The sequence below is a fragment of the Anser anser genome (genome assembly GCF_964211835.1).
Source record: "Anser anser genome assembly, chromosome: 4".
In the NCBI taxonomy this organism is placed as follows: domain Eukaryota; kingdom Metazoa; phylum Chordata; class Aves; order Anseriformes; family Anatidae; genus Anser; species Anser anser.
In genome coordinates, this window is record NC_139724.1 from 14,759,153 (window position 1) to 14,777,611 (window position 18,459).

The 18,459-nt window shown below is 62.2% G+C and overlaps 2 protein-coding genes across 3 annotated transcripts; both read left to right on the forward strand.

Moving 5' to 3' along the window:
• The first annotated feature begins 352 nt into the window (after nucleotides 1-352).
• Nucleotides 353-7,051, forward strand: LOC310898153 (maestro heat-like repeat-containing protein family member 2B). 2 transcript variants are annotated; one of them, XM_083832660.1, is made up of 15 exons: nucleotides 353-613; nucleotides 1,035-1,157; nucleotides 1,658-1,826; nucleotides 2,148-2,246; nucleotides 2,592-2,746; nucleotides 3,053-3,196; nucleotides 3,486-3,578; nucleotides 3,870-3,939; nucleotides 4,049-4,162; nucleotides 4,424-4,497; nucleotides 4,721-4,840; nucleotides 5,108-5,200; nucleotides 5,383-5,536; nucleotides 5,739-5,779; nucleotides 6,040-7,051. In XM_083832660.1, the coding sequence occupies exons 2-15, from the start codon at nucleotides 1,143-1,145 to the stop codon at nucleotides 6,514-6,516; spliced, it is 1,818 nt and encodes a 605-aa protein (XP_083688786.1). In that variant the 5' UTR covers nucleotides 353-613; nucleotides 1,035-1,142; the 3' UTR covers nucleotides 6,517-7,051. The 2 variants fall into 2 exon arrangements, with proteins under 2 accessions (XP_083688786.1, XP_083688785.1); XM_083832659.1 differs by having other exon boundaries at nucleotides 4,721-5,200.
• Nucleotides 7,052-9,026: 1,975 nt separating this feature from the next.
• On the forward strand, nucleotides 9,027-16,173 carry LOC310898155 (maestro heat-like repeat-containing protein family member 2B). Its single transcript, XM_083832677.1, has 14 exons — nucleotides 9,027-9,081; nucleotides 9,557-9,656; nucleotides 9,750-9,845; nucleotides 10,211-10,569; nucleotides 11,090-12,788; nucleotides 12,994-13,190; nucleotides 13,664-13,801; nucleotides 13,976-14,087; nucleotides 14,219-14,365; nucleotides 14,674-14,856; nucleotides 15,235-15,390; nucleotides 15,495-15,617; nucleotides 15,789-15,882; nucleotides 16,032-16,173. Exons 5-14 carry the CDS (start codon nucleotides 12,273-12,275, stop codon nucleotides 16,142-16,144), a joined length of 1,779 nt encoding a protein of 592 aa, XP_083688803.1. The 5' UTR covers nucleotides 9,027-9,081; nucleotides 9,557-9,656; nucleotides 9,750-9,845; nucleotides 10,211-10,569; nucleotides 11,090-12,272; the 3' UTR covers nucleotides 16,145-16,173.
• Nucleotides 16,174-18,459: the final 2,286 nt, after the last annotated feature.

Sequence of the window (18,459 nt, forward strand, 5' to 3'; positions counted from 1 at the left end):
CACGGAAGGCCGTTGCTGAAAACCACGCAAGGACCGGAGCGAACTGGAGCGATGGAGAGTGGGGATATGCTGTGGGTTTGGGCCATGGGGGTGCTGCCACCTCCGGCCCTGCCCTGTGATGTGTCCCCGTATCCATGGCAGCCCTCAGGGAGGTCACAATGGCTGGGTGCCTCATAGCTGCTGCGGTGAGCGCAGGTGGCCCATTGCTTCTCGGCGGCCACAGGAGGAGGACCTGGAGAGAGATTCTGGGGTGATCCTGCTGTGATGGGGAGGCTGAGAAGATTTTTTGGTGAGGGGCAGGGGGAGGCCGGGGGCTGCATCCCTATGAGTTCCCAGCATGACCAGAGATGGGGACCCCAGCCTGTGCTGTTGGTGCTGGGGAGGATTCCTCTCCAGGCTGGGAGGATGCCTGCCCCAACCTGGTGCGAATCCCCACAGCCAGCCAAGCTGACGCAAACTGTTTGGTTGTTTCCTTCCAGCTTCCTTTGCTTGTGTAGGGGTCAGGACTGGACCTACACGTCATGAGGACGGTGGCAGAGAGACAGGGTCTGAGACTGTTGCCATCTCTGCCACCGTCGTGAATTCCTTGTTAAAGAAGCTGCAAGACAGAGAGGTGAGCTGCGGACATCCCGCTGTGCCGTGGGGGGTTGAGGGCTCCCCTCCACCCTGGGTGCCACCGAGGGGTCTTGCCTGATGGCCCCTCTGTCCTGCTGCTGGTGCCCGGTCCCCAAAGGCTGATCCTGCGGTCACGCTGGGCTGACGCTGCTGCGCTGCCTCCTTTCCCGCAGCAGCTCAGCCTGGAGCTGCCCAAGCATCCATCCTTGTCCTGGCCCTGTACCATGGTCCCAGGCTGGTGCCTGGTGCTTGGTCGGTTCCCAGGGCTGCTGCTCCCTCGGCTCCTTTGTGTAGCTGGACACAAGCTGGGACAGGACGCGGTGGTGCTGCTTGTGGGCTCTCACTCTAGAGTGAGGGGCAGCAGCTCGCAGCTGCCCGGGAATAAGGGCAAAGCAAGTGGTGTCGTGGTCTCTCCCTAGGGTGACCGAGCGGAGACTTACCGCCGCCTCCAGCATGTCTTGCAAGGAGATGATACCCGTCTGCAGAGCGGCGTTGTGAACCGAGTGCTCGCAGAGGTGTCTGGAGACATGAAGGCAGCCCAGGTGAGCTTGTTCTCTAGAAGGGCGAACGGAGCAGCCTGCCTCTCCCCAGCTGTGGGTGTGACATGGAGTGGCGCACAGATGGTTCACTGGGATTCAGGCCTGGGGACTTCCCCAGTGCCCCTGTGGCTGCTCCCTCTCCCAGGGAGCGCATCCCGCTAGGGGAAAGGCCGTATCCAGCCCTGCTCCAGACTGTGCAGAGCGTGGTGAGCTCCTCCACGCCAGGCGACGTGTGCGCCACCTCCCAGGGCCGGAGTTGGGCCGTGCAGTCCCCCAGTTCCTGCCTCGCGCGACTCCTGCTTAACGCAGAGGCTCTGGGGACGCGTCCCAGCTCGGGCACAGCTGTCCCGGGGGTGTTCTGTGGGGGAGACGCGGTCGTCTCGCCAGTGGCTCTGACAGCAAAACGATGAGCTGAAGCCCCGTGGTCCTCACTGGCCAGCAGGGCCTGACCTGGTGCCTCAGCCTTTCTCCTGGGCAGCATTTCACCTGTGGCTCTTTTTCAGGGTGCAATGAACAATGTGACAGGAGCTGCTGGTGACGTCCTGGTGGCTCTGGCTCGTTCCCACTTCGGATTTGTGATGTCCGAGCTCCAGGGCCACCTGAAGACCATGAGGGGAGGAGCATGCCAGGAGTTTGTGCTCACCACCTTGAGCAAACTGGCCAGCAGCTATGGTATGGCCCCTTTGGCCTCGTGCTCTGGGTTATGGTCCATGACGGCCAGGAGCAGGGACCCTGCCCCTCCCTGAACGCTGTTTTGGGCCGGAGGGCTGTGGGGTTGTGGCACCTCCTCGCCTGGAGCTGGGATTTCCGCCCCACCACCCCAATGCCAGTGCTGCAAGGGTGGAAGCTGCTGGGGACTGAACCCGCAGCGACCTCCCCTGTCCCTCTGACACGTCCCCCAGCCCGGCAGCCCCAGCCCTCCTGCCCGCGGTGCTGCTCTGGCTCTGGCTGACCGTGGCTCCCTCTGTCCCTCTGCCTGTCCTCTCTCTGCAGCCCTGCGGTGCATCCCCTTCGTCGAAATGACGCTCCTTGCTCTGCACGCCATGCTGAGACAAGTGGAGAGCAGCCGGATCCTGCGCACCATCTGCAGTGGTGAGTAGAGGGGAAGGGGCCGGGCAGGCCCTCGGTGCCTCGCTCGGATCGCGGCGTGGTCCTGCGCTGGGGGGCAAACTTTGGGAAGGGCAGGGCGGGGGCTGCAATGGTAAGTGCTGGAGGGGAAGAGGCCTGCGAGGAAGAGGAGGAGGAGGAGGAGGAGGAGGTGCGGTGTGCAGAAGGGGAGAAGGGGCACCGTATTTTAGTTCAGATGCCGGGAGCGCAGCACTTGGCAGTCCCAAGCCGACGCCTGGTGAGCCAGGGACTGCTCCACGCAGGCGTGGGTGAGGGAGCCAGGCACGCTGCCTGTTGCAGACTTTGACGAGCTCCTTCCTTCTGGTGCAGTGCTGGAGCAGTGGTCGAGGGCGATCAACGCTTACTTCAACGCCTGGGAGCAGTGCCCCTTCCCTCGCATCGGGGAGAAGCAGCTCTGCGAGCAGGTGTACTCCCTGTTCTGCCACGCTGTGGTAAACTGGCTGGGCCGCCATAAGAAGGAGGAGGTGAGCGCTGCTGGGGCAGCAGCGGGGCTGTGCCTGGCTGGGGCTGCCCGTGCCCCCTGGGTGGGAGCAGAGGGGTGAGGGGAGGGAGCGGGCGGGCTGACGCCGTGCCCGGGGCTGGGGGCTCCCAGCTGGCAAGTGCTTGGGCCCCAGGGCCCTTTGGCAGGGGAATGCTTGCTGTCCTCTGGAGAGAGCCCTTCTGTGGGGCAGAAGGGAAAGGGAAAGCCCTCTCTGTGCAAAGGCAGGCATGTGCTGGGGGACGCCGAGTGCTAGACAGCCCTCAGAGCATCTCGTCTCTTCCCTCTGCAGGACAAGCAGGCCATCTTCGGAGCAGTGACTGCTATGATGGCTGTCGTCCTCCATGATGCGCAGCACCAGGACCGGGTGTGGAAGCAGGTCGTCTGGCTCCTGCAGCAGTACCAGGAGGTCCAAGATACTTCCCGGGTGACAGAGGTGAGGCGTTGCGCGGGGTCTGGTGCGGCTGTGGTGTGCGTGTGAGTGCCACGAGGTGTCGGGGAGCCCTCCGAGAAGGCAGGGGGGCAGCAGGGGAGCTGTGAGGCTTCCTGGGCTGCTCGGGCAGGAAGAGAACAACCCAGGTGAGCAGGAAGCCCTGGGCAGGAGCTCTGGGGTTCTCCCTGGGAGCTGGGGTTAGGGGTTCCCCATGCCACAGGCGTGCTGGGTTTCTTCCTTCCCACGTGGCTTCAGTGGCTTTAACCCACTCGTCCTCTCCCTTCTCTTGTAGAGCCTCCATTATTTCCTGAAGACCTTGGAGGAACTTCACGCTGTCGCCCCCAAGGACAAGCTCCGTGCCATCGCTGCTGCTGTGCACCACGAGGTAAAGGGAGCCCGTGCCTGTGCTGCTGGCCCAGGTCCTGCAGGCCGGATTGCCACAGAGGGGCAGGGCAGGGCAGGGCGTCCTTCCACCAGGACCTTCCTGGAGGTGCCTCGAGGCTGTGAGCACCCTGATCCTGGCTGTTTTGTGCAGGCCCGAGGGGCAGCTCAGTTCCTTCAGCACTTCCCTCTCAGCCACCTGGCAGGAGGACTCTGGAGTGCCGGGACCCAAAAGGCAGCCTCTGATCGCTGCTCTGCCTGCGATCTTTCTCTAAAATGGACCTTTCTCCCACAGCTTGGGGACGAGACCAGGCAGCACAGTGCAGGCCATAAAGAAGAACTGAGGCAGTGCATTGTGCTTCAAGGTAAGGGAGGGAATGGGACGATGCCTGTCGTGTTCTCCCAACTTCCTTGTGAACCTCAGCCATGGGGTTTTGCTGACTATTCATGCAAAACGTGGTTTCTTGCCCGCAGCTCGAATCTACCCGGAGGAGACGGTCACGTTCCTGCTGTCCCAGCTGAGCAGCGAGAACCAGGGCTCCCGCGGGACAGCGCTGACTCTGCTGGGAGCTGTGGCCCGCTCTGACGGTCAGTACCACAGGCCAGGGCCGCCAGCCAGGGCTGGGGCAGTCAGGGGGCTGAAGCTATTTGCTGTCAGAGCTTTCAGGCCCTGTAATGCAGTAGTAGCGGCAGAAACAAAGTCCTTCTGGGACGCCAGTGCTTCCCCTGCAGTCAGAGCCCAGCCCTGCTGTGCTGTCCCGCTTGTCTGTGAAAAGCCTGGGAGCTTCGAGGGATCCCTTCTGCCATCTGAGCCCTGCCTGAACGCATACCTCTCTGTGTCTCTTGCAGAACCTGCAGTGAGAGAGAAGCTGCCCCTAATTGTAGAGGCCGTGCAGCCCTTGTTCACTGAGTCCGGCACCCAGGTGAGCTCATTTAGGAAGGAACAGTGAGACCAGTGGGGCAGAGAAAGCCCCCAGAGCGGGCAGGTTGTTGTGCTGTACAAAGCCTAGCCCCGACCCCTGGCAGCGAAGGCTTCTCCTGTGCACTCGTTGCCTCTCCACGGGCTGCGAGGGCTGCCCCCAGGCAAAGGTGGCTTCCCTTTGGCTGCTGGCGGGGCAGACCGTAACCACCCTGTCTCCTTGGCAGTTGAGGAGAGCGCTCCTGGGTTTCATCAAGGATCTGCTCAGCGTCAGCATCCCGAGCTGCTTGGCATGGGATGTGGTGGCGCACATCTTTGTCGAGTTCAGGCGGGCCTCGGACAGACTGGTAAGGACAGAGCGGGACACCCGCGGCTCGGTCCCGTGCCCAGGCTGTGCCGAGAGCTCCCTCAGTGGCACTCGCAGCATCGCCTGGGCCCCGCAGAACCTCGTGTGCCCGACAGCCCTGTGCAGCGCTCGCTGCTCCCAAGCTGCCCAGCACTTCCTTGGGGCTGGGACGTGGCCCCTGAGTGGGGCCTGGCTGTCCTCATCCTCCACAGAGCCTCCTGAGGTGGGAGCTGAGAGTAATGGGGGGTTTCCCAACGCTGTCTTGCAGGCGGTAGAAGACGTCCAAGAGGAAAGAGACCTTCAGGCCCAGTGCATAGGTATCCTGGAGTCTCTGGATCTCTCTGTGGAAGGGATGACCGAAGTAAGTGGTCCTGCTCCCTGCTGCTGCAGCCACTTTTCACCTTCAGGGTGTTTTTGCCAGCCCTCGCCTGCCCCCCCGGAGCTCGACCCTAATGGGCTCCAAGGGATGCGCAAGCCATCCTTTTCACCTCTGAGCCGAGATGGGAATGCTGATGTGCCAAACTTCCTCCTCCTCCTCTGCAGCTCTTGTGGCCACGGCTCCTGCAGTACGTGGTGCCGGCCCAGTACTGCGGCATGCTGGTCCCGCTGTTGCGTTGTCTCCAAGCCCTGATCGAGAGGCAGAAGCAAACGGAAGGGCAAGAGGACACCGAGAAGCCTGCTGACGTCCAGGAGCAAGGTGGGACCAGAAGGTGCCCCAGCAACCTGTGCCGGGCTCGGCCAGGGGCCTGCCTGGTGCATGCCTCCCTGCACCCTGGCAGCCCCCAGGCCAGCTCTGCAGCTGCATGGGTACTCTCAGCCCCGCGTCGGGGCGTCGAAGGTGCGAGGGGCTGGGTGCAGAGGTGCTCAGGGGCTCACCCTGCCTTTTTTCCTCCTTGCAGCCAAGAAGCCCACGCCACAGGCCCTACTGGTTCGGCTGTTGGTGAGTAGCGGGGCCCCGGGGGCAAGAGCTTTTCTGGCCAGGGGCAGGGGGAAATGCTGGGGCAGGGATGCTTTTGCTGGCAGCCCCGAGGAGGAGGCAGCGCGTCCCAGCGTGCCCAAGCCCACGAGCTGGGGATCCCGCTCCCTCCCTGGGGCTGGAAGCACGTGGGGGGAGGCGCCGAGACAGAGTCGAGCTCCCTCGTGAGAGAAGCCACGTCCCTGGTGGAAGGAGTGACCCCGTCTCTCTCTGTCCTCATCTAGGTGGTGGCGGCTTGTGATCAGTGCAGAGAATGCGCGGTTGCTGCCCTACAGCTGCTGCAGGCCCTGCAGAGCAGGATCCACAGCTCCCTGAGGGGACTGTGGCCGATCTCCATCCCCTGCATGCTGCAGTACCTTGAAGGTAAGGTGCCAGTGTGGAGGGCCGGGCTCAGGAGAGCTGGAGGGGGCAGAAAAACAGCCTCCCAGCATGGCGTAGGGGAACCGCTGCCGTCCCCCTTCCAGGCAGCCAGCGTGGAGGCTGGGGGCAGCGATCTGCTGGGATCAGCTCGTCCCAGGGGTGGACGGGGCCATCGATGTCCCCGTGGAGGGCAGGTCTGGGCAGTGTCCCCCTGCCCCTGCTGGGACGGTGCTTGGGACAGGGGTGGGACCAGCGCCCCTGGCTCTGGAAGGCCGAGTGCCTGGGGCAGGTCTGCAGCAGCCGTTCTGGGCAGCTCGGTCCCACGCTGGGCAGCGCAGTAGCCTGGGAGGAGGCCCTAAATGGGCTGCAAGTGTTGGGTCTGTCAGGAGAAAATGTGTGCGGCTGTGCACGCTGGGGCACGGTGCTCGAGTAGTGCGGGGATCACAGTCGGGCAGCGGCGATCGGCCCCAGTCAGTCTTTCCTTCCCCAGCTTGAGTCGGTGGCTCTGGCCAATGTCCCTGGGATCCAGCCCGGGTCTGCAGCCTGGCAAGAGCTTTGGTGCAGGCAATTTTAGGCCCTTTCAAGCCCGGGACTTCTGGGGTTTTTGGCTCCCAGGGAAGGAGAGCACTGAACTCTTTCTTCTCCGGTGCTGGCTTAAGTGACAGCGAGGCATTTTGCTTCCTCTTGCTTTCCAGAAAAAACAGAGGGCTTCCTGGACTCTGAAGAGTGGCAGTGCTATCTGCTTAAGGTACAGCATCCCTGGGGGTGAGGCTGTGGGCAGTTGTGCCCCGACAGCTCCTGGGGCACGTGAACGTGAAAGGCCCGGGCAAAGGGCGAGACAACATTTGCCTCCTGTCGTGTTCCCCCCCAGTTCCTGACGGAGTCGGTGGAGGAGATGCTGGTGGACCAGCCATGGGTCGTGTGCCTGAGCCGGGAGCTGAGCCAGCAGCTGAGCAACCCCTCCAGCAGCGCCGAGGACAAGGTTTGCGCCCTGCCTGCACCCTCCTGGCAGCACAGCCCCGGGGCACCCAGCTCCGGGGCTGGGGCTGAAGGAGCGCGTTCCCCGTGCGGGCTGTCGTCACCGCTCCCCCTGCCCTCGCCCCAAAGATGCTTCCCTCCGTGCTGCCCAGGGTCGGCTACAGCCGGGCGCCGCGGCTGCTCCCTGGGCTGTTGGGGCCTGTCGCGGCCAGGCCCTGTCCTGACAAGTCGCGCCGTTACCACGTCTCGGTCTCGGTCTCTTCTCTTTCAGAACTTCCTGTACCAGGCTCTCGGCACGGTGCTGGCCTCTTGTCGGCAGCTCACCCACGTCCAAGGGCAGCTGCTGAAATACTTAAAAGAAACAGATGCCACCAGCCCATGTGACAGACAGGTGAGGTTTCCTCTCCTGCCCCTGCTCTGCCCGGTGTCCCCTCGTCCCAGCCCTGCTCCGGACCTTTTTCATTTCCTTGTAGCTGCTGTTTCCCTCGGGCAATGTCCTGCCTTGCCGTCGTAGCTGGCCAGGACTGGCCAGCGTGTGCCACAGCTCACTCCCATTTCTCCATCACTGCAGGGAATAGCTTCAGTGGTCTCCTATGCTGCTGAGCGCCACTTCTACCTGGCCCTGGATGCAATGCGCAAGTTCACCCAGTGGCTCATCGCATTCGACAGACGTCGAAAGGTAATGGGTGCAGGGTTTTAGTGTTCGGCCTTCTCTTGCCCTGTTCTCACTTCCTGAGCAGTGGCGGCCGAGTCGTGGCAGCCACATTGCATTTACCCCTCCCGTAAGAGCTACCTAAGATGCACTGCCCCCTCCAGAAAGCTGAGGGCCAGGAGCCGGAGCCCTGTGAGCTCTTGCTGGCTCTGCCCCTCACCTGGGGGCCATGGGCAAGCCTTTCATGGCCAGTACGCCACTGCCGGGCACAGGCTGCTCACCTCAGGGCAGGAATGGGACAAACTCCTTCGGATGGTTTTCCACGGCCCTGCACAGCTGAGCCACACAGCCCCTTACAGCCCCGCTCCCCAGCCCCACAAATTCGTCGAGTCCTGGGGCACAGCAGGGCCAGCGGACTGACATCTCGGGGCATCTTACTCAACACAGGCGCAGAAGGGACACCAGAGAGCTCAGGCCGCTTGGGCTGCAGCCATGCTTACCTATGGCAAGGTTGCACTGCACGCGCCCAAGTCAGAACTGCTGGCCTGCGTGGAGGAAGACATCCTGGCCAACATCCTGGAGCTCTTCCATGCCTGCAGAAAGGTAGGAGCGTGGGGCACAGAGGGGCAGGGAGGGCTGGGGGCCCCCACGTGCCGAGGTGGACGGTCTCTTTCTGAACGTCCCCTGAGTGGTTTGTCCTGAATGTCCAGGACCAACCCCAGCCCCTAAGAACCCCTCGCCCGTGTTCCTCTCCCAGCTCTTCAAGCAGTTCAACTGGTGTTTTTCTCTCTCGGGTCTCAGGAACTGCAGCACAAGCTCGCCCTGCTGAACAGCATCAAGGAGGTCACCTGTGCCATCCAGGCTGCGGACACCAAGCACAGCTTCAGGCTCTGCAAGAAGCCGGAGGTGCTAGAGATCCTGCTGGTGAGTGCCTGGAGCCGGGGCTGCCCGCAGGGGAGGTGCGATGGTCTCCCCCGGCCACCCACCAGCTCCTGAGCTCCCGAAGCCTTGTCCCCAGCTTCTGGGCCCTGGGGAGCTGGCACTCGGTGGCTGGGGAGCACGGTGGCTCTGTGGTGGCCGTGGGGATGAAGGGGCTGGTGCGGGCGCAGGCCTGTCAGCAGAGCCGGCTCCTGGGGCAGGTGGGCAGGCTCTCCGTGCCACTGCCCGCCCTGAGTGCGTCTCTCTGGGACTTGCAGGACTTGATGGAGGAGGATGCCTGTGACACCCCTGTGTCCCAAGTGCATCTCAAGATGCTTCAGCTCCTGGAGCAGCTGAGGTGAGGTCTGTGCCCCAGGCTGTGGGGGCTCGCTGTGCGTCCCAGCCCAGCCGGCTGGTGCAGCCCCAGTGGTCTCGAGTACGGGGCAGGGAGCTGTGCGGCTCTGGGCCGGGACGGCGTGCCCCGTCCTGGGTGACTTCCGAAGGCCGGGGGGCTGTTGGGGCTGGGGGGCCGCATCCACAGAGACGGGGCTGGGCTGTCATGGTGGGCGAGCCATGAGCGCTGTGCCGGCAGAAAGGCCCTGGCTCTCCAGGGGACGGGAAGGGCAAGGAACGGGCACCTGGGGGGGGTCTCCTTGCCCCTGGGGGTGAGTGCTTGGCCGCTGCCAGGGAGCTGCCAGGAACTGCCGGAGCTGGAGCTCACCAGCACGGGCTGGGGGGGCCGGGTCTGGGGCTCAAACCCAGTCGGCGTTTGGGCCACTCTGGAGATTGCTGGTAAACCCCCTCACTGTTCTCTCCTTCTTTTCTCCATCCAGCACGCTGAAGCCTTGCATGGACTGGGAGAACAGGTGCTCCCAGGTGGCTGTGTGCTGCTGGAGAGTCCTGTCGTGCCCTCCTGAGGAGACAGAGCTGCAGGTACCTGCCAGCCCTTCCCTGCACACCTCAGCGCTCCCTGTGCCCTGGCAGCTGCCGCGGTGCTCAGCCTCACTCCTCCTTTCCCGTTTTCAGTCTCTGCAGGCATCGTGTGAGGAAGCTCTGGGCCAGCTTGTGTCAGCCCTTCTCAAAGCAGAAGGGACCTCCAGCGCCTTCGCGGACGTGGTCTCCGTGAGTATCCATGAGGCAGTGGGGCAGAGTTGGGGCCTTAGGGGATGCCCAGAGGAGGATCCGTTCCCTGCCGCAGTGCCAGGGCAGGCAAAGGAACGGGCCCTGCGGGAGGCAAAGCCAAGAGCCAGGCTCCCAAGTGCCAGGCTGGCACAGGGAGATGCCGGTGGGGAAACGGCTCCTGGGTGAGGGCAGGGGTGCGTGGAGCGAGCGGGGCAGGGGGGTGGCAGTGCCGGTGCTCGGCGGGGCTGGGGCCACGCGGAGCCGCAGGGCAGGCCCTGCGGGAAGGGGCCAGAAGAGGAGGGAGGCAGAGAGGGGTGCTGGGGAGAGAAGGACACCCGTCACGAGACGCATGTGCTCCACCCCAGATCTTGCTGCGCCACCTCACGTCAACGAAAGCATGGGAGCGAGAGAGGGCCCTGCAGGTCTGCGCCCAGCTGCTGGGCACTTACGAAGAGCTCTTCAAGGGTTCGGTGAGTAGGGAGCCCCGCGTGCCCCATCCCCTCTCCCTGCTGGCCACGGCCCCGACGCCTGGCCATGGCCTGGGGAGGCGAGCAGGCACTGGGCTGCCTGCGAGCTTCCTCCTGCCTCTCGCCCCCGCAGAGGGAACGCACCTGCTCGCAGTTCGGCTCCTTGGTCGGCGTGCTGGGGCCTCTGCTGAGCGACTCCCAGGCCACGTCCCGGCAGAGGGCAGGGGCCTGCCTCAGCTGCCTCCTCCGGATCCAAGGTGAGGAAAGCGGGTTCTTCCTGGCCCCCATCAGCCCCATCTTCTCTTCCTTCCCTGCCCAGCGAGGGCTTTTGTTTACGTCCCTTCCCAGCCAGTCAAGAAACACTGTCGCGACGAATGAGGGGAGTGGACGGGGCGCTCTGTGGCCCTGCACAATCACCGTTCCCACTAAGAAATCGGTTGGAAGCGAGCTCCTGCCCCCTCCTCAGTGAGCAGCGTCTGCGCTGAGGAATTTGCGGGGAGGTTTGCTCCCTCCCGGAGACGCTGGTGCCCGGTGCAGGACCTGGGGACGCAGCAGCTGGGAGCAGAGGCCTGCGGCTGCTGGGACCCCACAGCCCCAAAACAGCTCCAGGGGAAGGAGGGCTCTGTGCGGCCCGGGATGTGTCAGCCACGGAGCCGGGCTGGTGGCATCCTGCCACGGGAGGGTTGGGAGGGCCCTGGCCTTTGCTCCCCAGCCTCCTCTATCCACGTCTGGCGCCAGAGATTCAGTTCCCCTAACCAGGACTCCCTTCTCTCACAGCATGTGGCATGACGAAGGCCAGGAGAGCGGTGCTCCAAGTGCCTGACTGCAAGGAGCTGTGTGAGAGGCTGAAGAGCACGGAGGACGGGTCTCTGTGTGAGGACCCTGCCAAAATAGCGAAGGTAACTGGCTCCAGAGAGTGAGGTGGGGGCCCCAGTGCATTTGTCAGGAGGTGCGTTTCGCACGCAGGGAAACAAGACGAGAGGAGATGGTTCTAAACCCCTCCGCTGCAGGAAGTACAAAAAAGCAGCGTATGCACAGAGGAGTGTGCCCTGAGTGCCCTCTCAGTGACCAGCGAGCTGCTGAGCTCAGAGGCCCCTGGAGTTTCCTTTCTGTTCTAAAGAGCCGGAGCAGAGCTGTGACAGTGTCTCTCCTGTCTCTCCAGGGGGTTTGCCAGTACTTCCCCCAGGGACAGGCCAGGAGCTTCATGGACGCCATCATGAAGACCTTCGAATGTGCTAACGAGGAGCGTGCACAGGCAGCTGGCGACTGGATGATCGTATTCCTGGAAGCGTGCGGAAAGGAAATACGTCCAGAGGTAAGGGAGACCCTTGTTCCCCTCGGCCTTGACTTCTCTCTGTTGGCTGTTGTGCTGCACCTCGTGTGGGCTGAAGAAATGCAGCCCGAGCGTGAAGCTGAGGGGACCGCTGCTGCTTGACACGTTCTGCTCTGTGCGGTCCTCTGACGAGGACTCAGGCACTGCACTCTCAAGTCTCCCGTCGGCGCAGGTCCTTGCCCCGGGCGAGACAGTTACCGCTGGGACACACCAACCTTCCCGTTCCTCCCCACTGCCTGCAAGGTGTCGGAGCCTGCTGGGTTGCGATCTCCCATCGCTGCAGCCGTGCGCCGGCGATTATCCAGGCTGTTGGGCATAAAACGTGCCCAGGCCTTCGGTGTGCTCAAATCGCTCAGCTGCTGCCACCGCCGGCCCCAGGCACACGCAGCAACGGAGGGGGGTGTGCGCGTGTGCACGTTGGTGTGCGTCAGCGCCGAGAGCACACACGCCCCCAGCCGTGAGGCAGGGCTCAGGGACGAGGGCTTGTCAGCGTGCCAAGGCGGCAGGCGTTGCTCAGGCGCCGAGTGACCGTGCTGGGGTCCTGCACAGGCAAAGGATACGCTGAGGTGTGCCATCTCGCCCCTTGCCTTGCAGGTGCCTGAAGTCGTGAACATCCTGTGGAAGGCCATGTACACCATGCAGCAGGGCACCCTCAGGGACCTGCTCTTCCAGGCAGCCCGTCTCCTGGCTGGCTTCCACCTTCAGCCTGTGGTGGACAGCCTCCTCCAGACAGAACTGCCCTCAGAGAGGTATGTGCGCTCCCCCCTTGCCCCGCTGTGGCCAAACAGCAACCCCAGGCTTGCCTGCGGTAGGCAGATCCAGGGAAGCAGCAGGTCCCATTCCTCACCCAGAAGCCTGGGCTCTGCGAGATCGTGCGCTCGTGCCTCTGGGGAAGCAGGCATCGTATGCCCGCTGCTGGCGAGGAGAGCGTTTGGCCTCTGGGGAGGGCACCAGGGCTGCCAGAGGACGGGGCTCACGGGTGAACGTCTGGTTGCTTGCAGAGACATGGTGCAGCTCTGGAGGAGCCTGGGCAGCAGCGACCTCGGGCCTCAGGTCCTGAGGCACTTAGCAGAGAGGCTGGACAAGGCACCTAAAACCAGACCTTTGTGCAACGATGCTGATCAAGAGCTGCATCGTCTCAAGGTATGTTCGTCGGCAGAAGCATTTCTGCAGCTTCCCACCTGCTTTCTAACTTAGCTCATCAGGGTGAGGGAGTTGGGGGTCATCCGAGGCTGTCCCAGGTGTGAGACCTGCCGGCAGGAAGAGTCCCCCAGGGGGACAGGGGCACCAGCGGGCTGGTGGGAAAGGCGGTGTTTAACAGGTTCTTGTGGGTCACATTTCCCTGCAGCTCCTCTGTGCGATCTCTGAGGTGGTGTCTGCTCTGCTGACCGCGGAGGCAGTCCGGGACCTGCTTCCTCACCTCCTTCCAGTCCTCCTGCAGTGGGTCAGCAACGAACTGGGGGTAGAGTTGCTGTTTCCCCCTCTGAGTCCTCCAAGAGGACTCCTCCTCTTCAAGGACATGGGACAAGAGGAGCAGTTGTGCGGGTAAGGAGCAGCAGGGGCAGGGAACGGGGGGCTTCAGTTCCCCAGCCAGGCACGTTTGTTCGTGGTGCTGAGGGAGCCAAAGGGCTGCCCTGTTTCCCAAGCCTGCCCTGTTTCCCAGGTGTGGAAACGGGTCGCCGGGGCTCGTTTGACTTCTGTCCTCTGCTGGAGAAGGATCCCAGACGGGATCGTTCCCAGGATGTCCCCAGGGGATGTTCCCAGACGGGACGGGACCGAAGGCTGCTCTCGGCCTGTCTCCTCTGCGTCCCCGATTACAGCGTGTCCTTCCTCTCCCTGGACCAATCCAGGAGAGACCGGGCGTCAAACCCTGCGCAGGGCTGGCAGCTCTCGGGACAGGGGAGACCCCAGGCGTGAGGCAGCTCGGGGCGCTGGGACCGGGGCGTTTCGGCAGAGCCAAGACAAAACTTCCCCTCCGGTGCCACGATGTGAGATTTCTGTGGGTTTTCTTTCGCCAGACTCTACTGTGATGCTCTGGAGCAAGTGCTGAGAAGATGCCTGGACGAGAGGTGGCAGCAGGTGCTTTGCAGGCATGGAGTGTGGCCATCCCTGGACATGCCTCAGTGGCACTGCAACAGCGTGCAGCTGCTGACCAGGTGAGAGCCCAGCGGGTGGCTGTGCCCCGGGAAGCAGCCGCAGGACCCTTCCCGTGTGCCTGGGGAGCTCTCCTGGGAGGCAGGGCAGCGCCTGCGTCGCAGCAGGGGACGTTTCGGGCCGTGGCCCGTGGCCTTCCCACCTGACCACGTCACCTGCTTGTGCTCTGTGTGCAGTGTGCTGCTCCGTGCCCGGCTCGTCTCGCGTGCGCTCATACAGACCTTCCTGCCGTGGCTGCACTCCCCCTTGCCAAACCTGCAGGTCACGGCGCTGGCTTTCTTCGCTGAGGTGAGGCGGCGCGTGGGGCGGGGCGGGCTCAGAGGGCTTTTCGGAAGAAACTGCTGCTTGGGGTGTCTCTTTATGGAAGAGACCAGCCGAGGTCCCATGCCAGCACTAACAGACCTTTGGCTGTCTTGTAGCTGATGAAGGACCCGCCAGCTGAGGGGAAGGATCTCCTGAAGCCCCTGGTACGGCTCTTCCTGGAGAAGCTGCAGCATCCGAGCTGTGCTGTGCAGCACATGGCAGCGAGAGGCCTGGGCAGTGCTGTCAGTGGCTTGCCCAAGAAGGTGAGGCGCACTTTCCTCTGCTCTGGCTGCAGCCCCCCAGCAGAGAGCCGGGCAGAGGCTGAGTGAGAGCCAAGCAGAGCCGCGGGGCAGTTTGGGAGCCTGGGGCAGAGCAGCACGGGCAGATGGGGGCTTCCCAACGGCCAGGCTGCTCTCCAAGCTCAGCACGGTGGCAGCGGGGAACCGTGCGAGTGCCGTTCGTCACGGGGTTGTGCCGCAGCCGCACCCCCTTGCCGAACAGACGTGGGGAGAAAGGGTGGGCATTGCAGGCAGGAGCCGCGAGCAGCTTGTGCGCATCTTTGGCGTTGCAGGTTCAAAAGCACAAGAGGAGCATCGTGGCAGCACTGGAGCGTGAAATGAGGAACGTGGACCATCCAGAGGTGGCTGCGGAGAGCATGTTGGCCCTGGCAGAAATACTTGCAAAGCAGACGGCGAAGGGCTTGGGCGGGGCCTTCAGACGCATCGCCCGCTCCACCAGGAAGTTCCTTGATGCCGTGAGTGAACCTACTTTTCTCCCACTTGTCCGAGGGGCGTGGGGTGGGCAGGGGCCTGCCCGTGCTGCGTGGAGGTGCTCCTCCAGGCAACCAGCTGCCGTGGCCCCTCTCTCTCTCTCTCCTGCGGGTGGGACGCACCGAGCGCCCCGGCACTCAGGTGCCATTTCTTAGGGGTGGGACGAGGAAGGGACCTTCCACATGGCAGGGAAGGGGCCGGGATGAGGTGACCTCGTTCTGGAGCTGGTTTCCAAAGGGCCACTGCCAACAGCGCTGTGCTCGCTCGCCCTCAGTTGTCAGTCCCTGATGCTTCGTTGTTGCAGAGAGGCTGGGAGACGATGCATTCGTGACCCAGCTCACAGATGGCTTTCTGGGTTGCAGGAGCAAGAGGACCTTCGTTTTGCGGCCTTCAGTCTCTACACGGCCCTGGCTGCTGGCGCCAAGGACAATCTCACCACGTTCTTCAGCGGAGAAGTGGAGCAGATATTGGGAAGCCTCTTCCTGCACCTCCAGGACCCCAGCTGTGCAGTATCCAGCGTAAGAACCCCCTGAGCTTATTTGCCAACCCACAGAAAGGCTCCCTGAGGAGCTGCCTCCCTGGCAAGGGAGAAGGAACGACCGAGCACAATGCTCTTTTCCAGGTTTGCAGGACAGCCCTCTATGTCTGCGCTCCTTTCGTCGAGCCAAAGGGGCTGCAGGTAGTCGTCAAGAATGCCATCGGGCGCAGTGGAGCACAGCTGCAGAGCGAGGTCTGCTCTTACCTGGTGAGTGAGCCCTGTCCCGGGGCGACGCTGGGGCCACGGGGCCCGGCACCGAGCGGGGAGCATGGCGTGACGCGTCCGTCCGTCCCGCCGCATGCTCCCCGGGAGTCTGAGGGCTCGGCAGCGAGGCCTCTCCGGCCCAAGCAGAATTCACACCTCCCTGCTCTCCCCCAGGAGACACATGCTCCCGAGCTGCTGAAGACACTCAAGCGCCAGCAGAAGCCACCACTGAAGAAGCGGTCCACAGATGCCACTCTCCACGTCCTTGGTGAGAGCCGGGACGGAGCTCTCTGCTCCGCTCCCACCGGGGCGGCCCAGGGGCTGCCAAGCGCTGCCCCAGCCGCCTTCCCTACGGTGCCCAGGAGGGCACGGCCAGGGGCCGTATCTTGACACTGCCTCTTCTTCCCCACGCTACAGAAGCCAGCCCGGAGCACAAAGAAGGCAGCCCAAAGCATGCTGAAGACATCCCAGAGCATGCAGAAGATCTCTCGGGGCACACAGAAGACGTCCCCGAGCTTGCAGAGGCCTGAGCACCCACAGAATAAAAATCCAGAGAGCACAGCGGCTGTGGACTGGGTCCTTCCCAGGGTGGCATTGGTGGGAGCTGGGGCCAGGCAGCGCTGCCTGCAAACCTCTCAGCACTGGTGGGATGGGGAGGGTCAGGGCCAAAGCACCAGTGCTCCGATCCCCCCATCCATGTCCAAATGTAGTCCCAAAGCTGGGAAAAAACAAGAAAACCTTGAAGAAAATTGGGAGGCCTGCAGCTTGTGTAGTCTTTTAGCTGAAGGAAAGAGACAGGTAGCCTTGAGCTAGCAGAAGCAAGGAAGATAAGGGATAAAAGGTTAAAAAGAAGAAGGAGAAAACCAGCTCCAGACTGGTTTTCCAACTATAGTTACCTTTTGCTCATTAAGGGTCATTAACATATTAAAAATCACGCCCATCAAAATGCTAATGTATGCTGATGTGGGATTTGGTGTCCTCCCCTCCACCACTGTTCCTTTGTAATGAGCAAACTCAGTAGAGATAAGTTAGGTGAGCTATGACAGCCAATCAAAAGTAACCAAAGAGAGAGTTTTCACAAGTTTGCTGTGTATAAATTACGGTGATTCGAGTCAGAGGTGTGCTTGCTTTGAGAAAGATCGCCAAGCACCCGACTCTGCAGAGTTATATAATTAATTATTTAATTAAACGACCTTCATGTGGATTCTGACTCTGTGTGCTTGTTGGCGCGGGCACGAACCTACGGACTACACAAACACGGCCTGGGGCAGAAAGAAAAGCAAAACGGGGGGGCTGCTGATGGCGGCTGGGATCACAGCTGGGGAAACTGGGCTGGGGCACGAAAACAGAGGTGAAATGTTGCACGTTGGGGCTCAACGCCAGTCTTTGTGCACTAGCTTTGGGGCCCTATGTGAAGATGGAGTCATCATCTGTCTTTGGGGGGCTCAAAATGAGCCTTGTTTGGCTGGTTTTCAGGCTCAGCAATGCAGGCAGTCCTGTGGTTTCCAGCCTTTATAGGAGGCTCGTTGGGCAGCTGTGGGCGGCTTGAAAAGGGAGACCACCTGCTGTGTTTTGTGGGCCCAGCCAGGCTCATCTGTCCAGCCTGGGGGCTCAGAAATGGAGAGTAAGCAGCACGTTTTGGGATCTCGGAATCGAGCCCAGTGCCAGTGTACTCAGGCTCAGAAACTGAACCCACCGGCTGCTTTGGGGCCAAGCCCTCAGCCAGGCCAGACTGTATTAGTTAGTATGTATACAGTGCACAACTATAGGGCGTCTGGCATTAACATTTCAGTTAGAACAGCGATCGAGTTGCCCAGGCTTTTGGGACAAGCACCAGCTGTAATTACCTGCAGACAGGTAATTACACGCACAACACAGCCGGTCAGCGTTCACACAACATGTGAGCACAGCACGCAGATGAAGACCGACCATCGTGACAGAGACGCATTTACAGCCCTGCCTACGCCCGGGCTGGCTCCAACGCGACTGGAGGGGGCCGGGAACCGGGAACAGGGGCCGGGAACCGGGAACAGGGGCCGGGAATTGGGGCCGGGAACCGGGAACAGGGGCCGGGAACCGGGAACAGGGGCCGGGAATTGGGGCCGGGAACCGGGCACAGGGGCCGGGCCTCGCCGCGCGGCTGCCGTTACCACAGCGCCGCCTGGCGGGCGTGAGGCAGCCCCTCAGCGCCCTTGCTGAGGAGACCGTTCCATGGCTGTTAGGTGGCCGTTACAGTCGTTATGTGGTCGTTAGGGCTGTTAGATGGCCGTTTCTGCCTCAGCTTTGCCATTCTTCACCAGAAGAAACGAGTCTGACACCCAAAGTTGAGGTTCCCCGTGGTCTGAGTGCTGCCAGCCCAGTGATAGATAGCACAGGTGGCTCAGCAGTTAGTTCCGTTGGCTTGTCAAAGCAAGCAAAATTTAATCACACAGTCACAGAATCATCTAGGTTGGAAGAGACCTCCAAGATCACCTAGTCCAACCTCTGACCTAACACGAACCAGTCCTCCACTAAACCATATCACTAAGCTCCACAATTAAACGTCTTTTAAAGACCTCCAGGGATGGTGACTCAACCACTTCCCTGGGCAGCCCATTCCAATGCCTACCAACCCTTTCAGTAAAGAAGTTTTCCTACTATCCAACCCAAACCACCCCTGGCGCAACTTTAGCCCATTCCCCCTCGTCCTGTCACTGGGCCTTTTGGAGAACAGAGCAATCCCCACCTCGCTACAGCCTCCTTTAAGGTATCTGTAGAGAGCAATAAGGTCGCCCTTGAGCCTCCTCTTCTCCAGGCTAAACAACTCCGGCTCCCTCAGCCGCTCCTCATAAGACTTGTTCTCCAC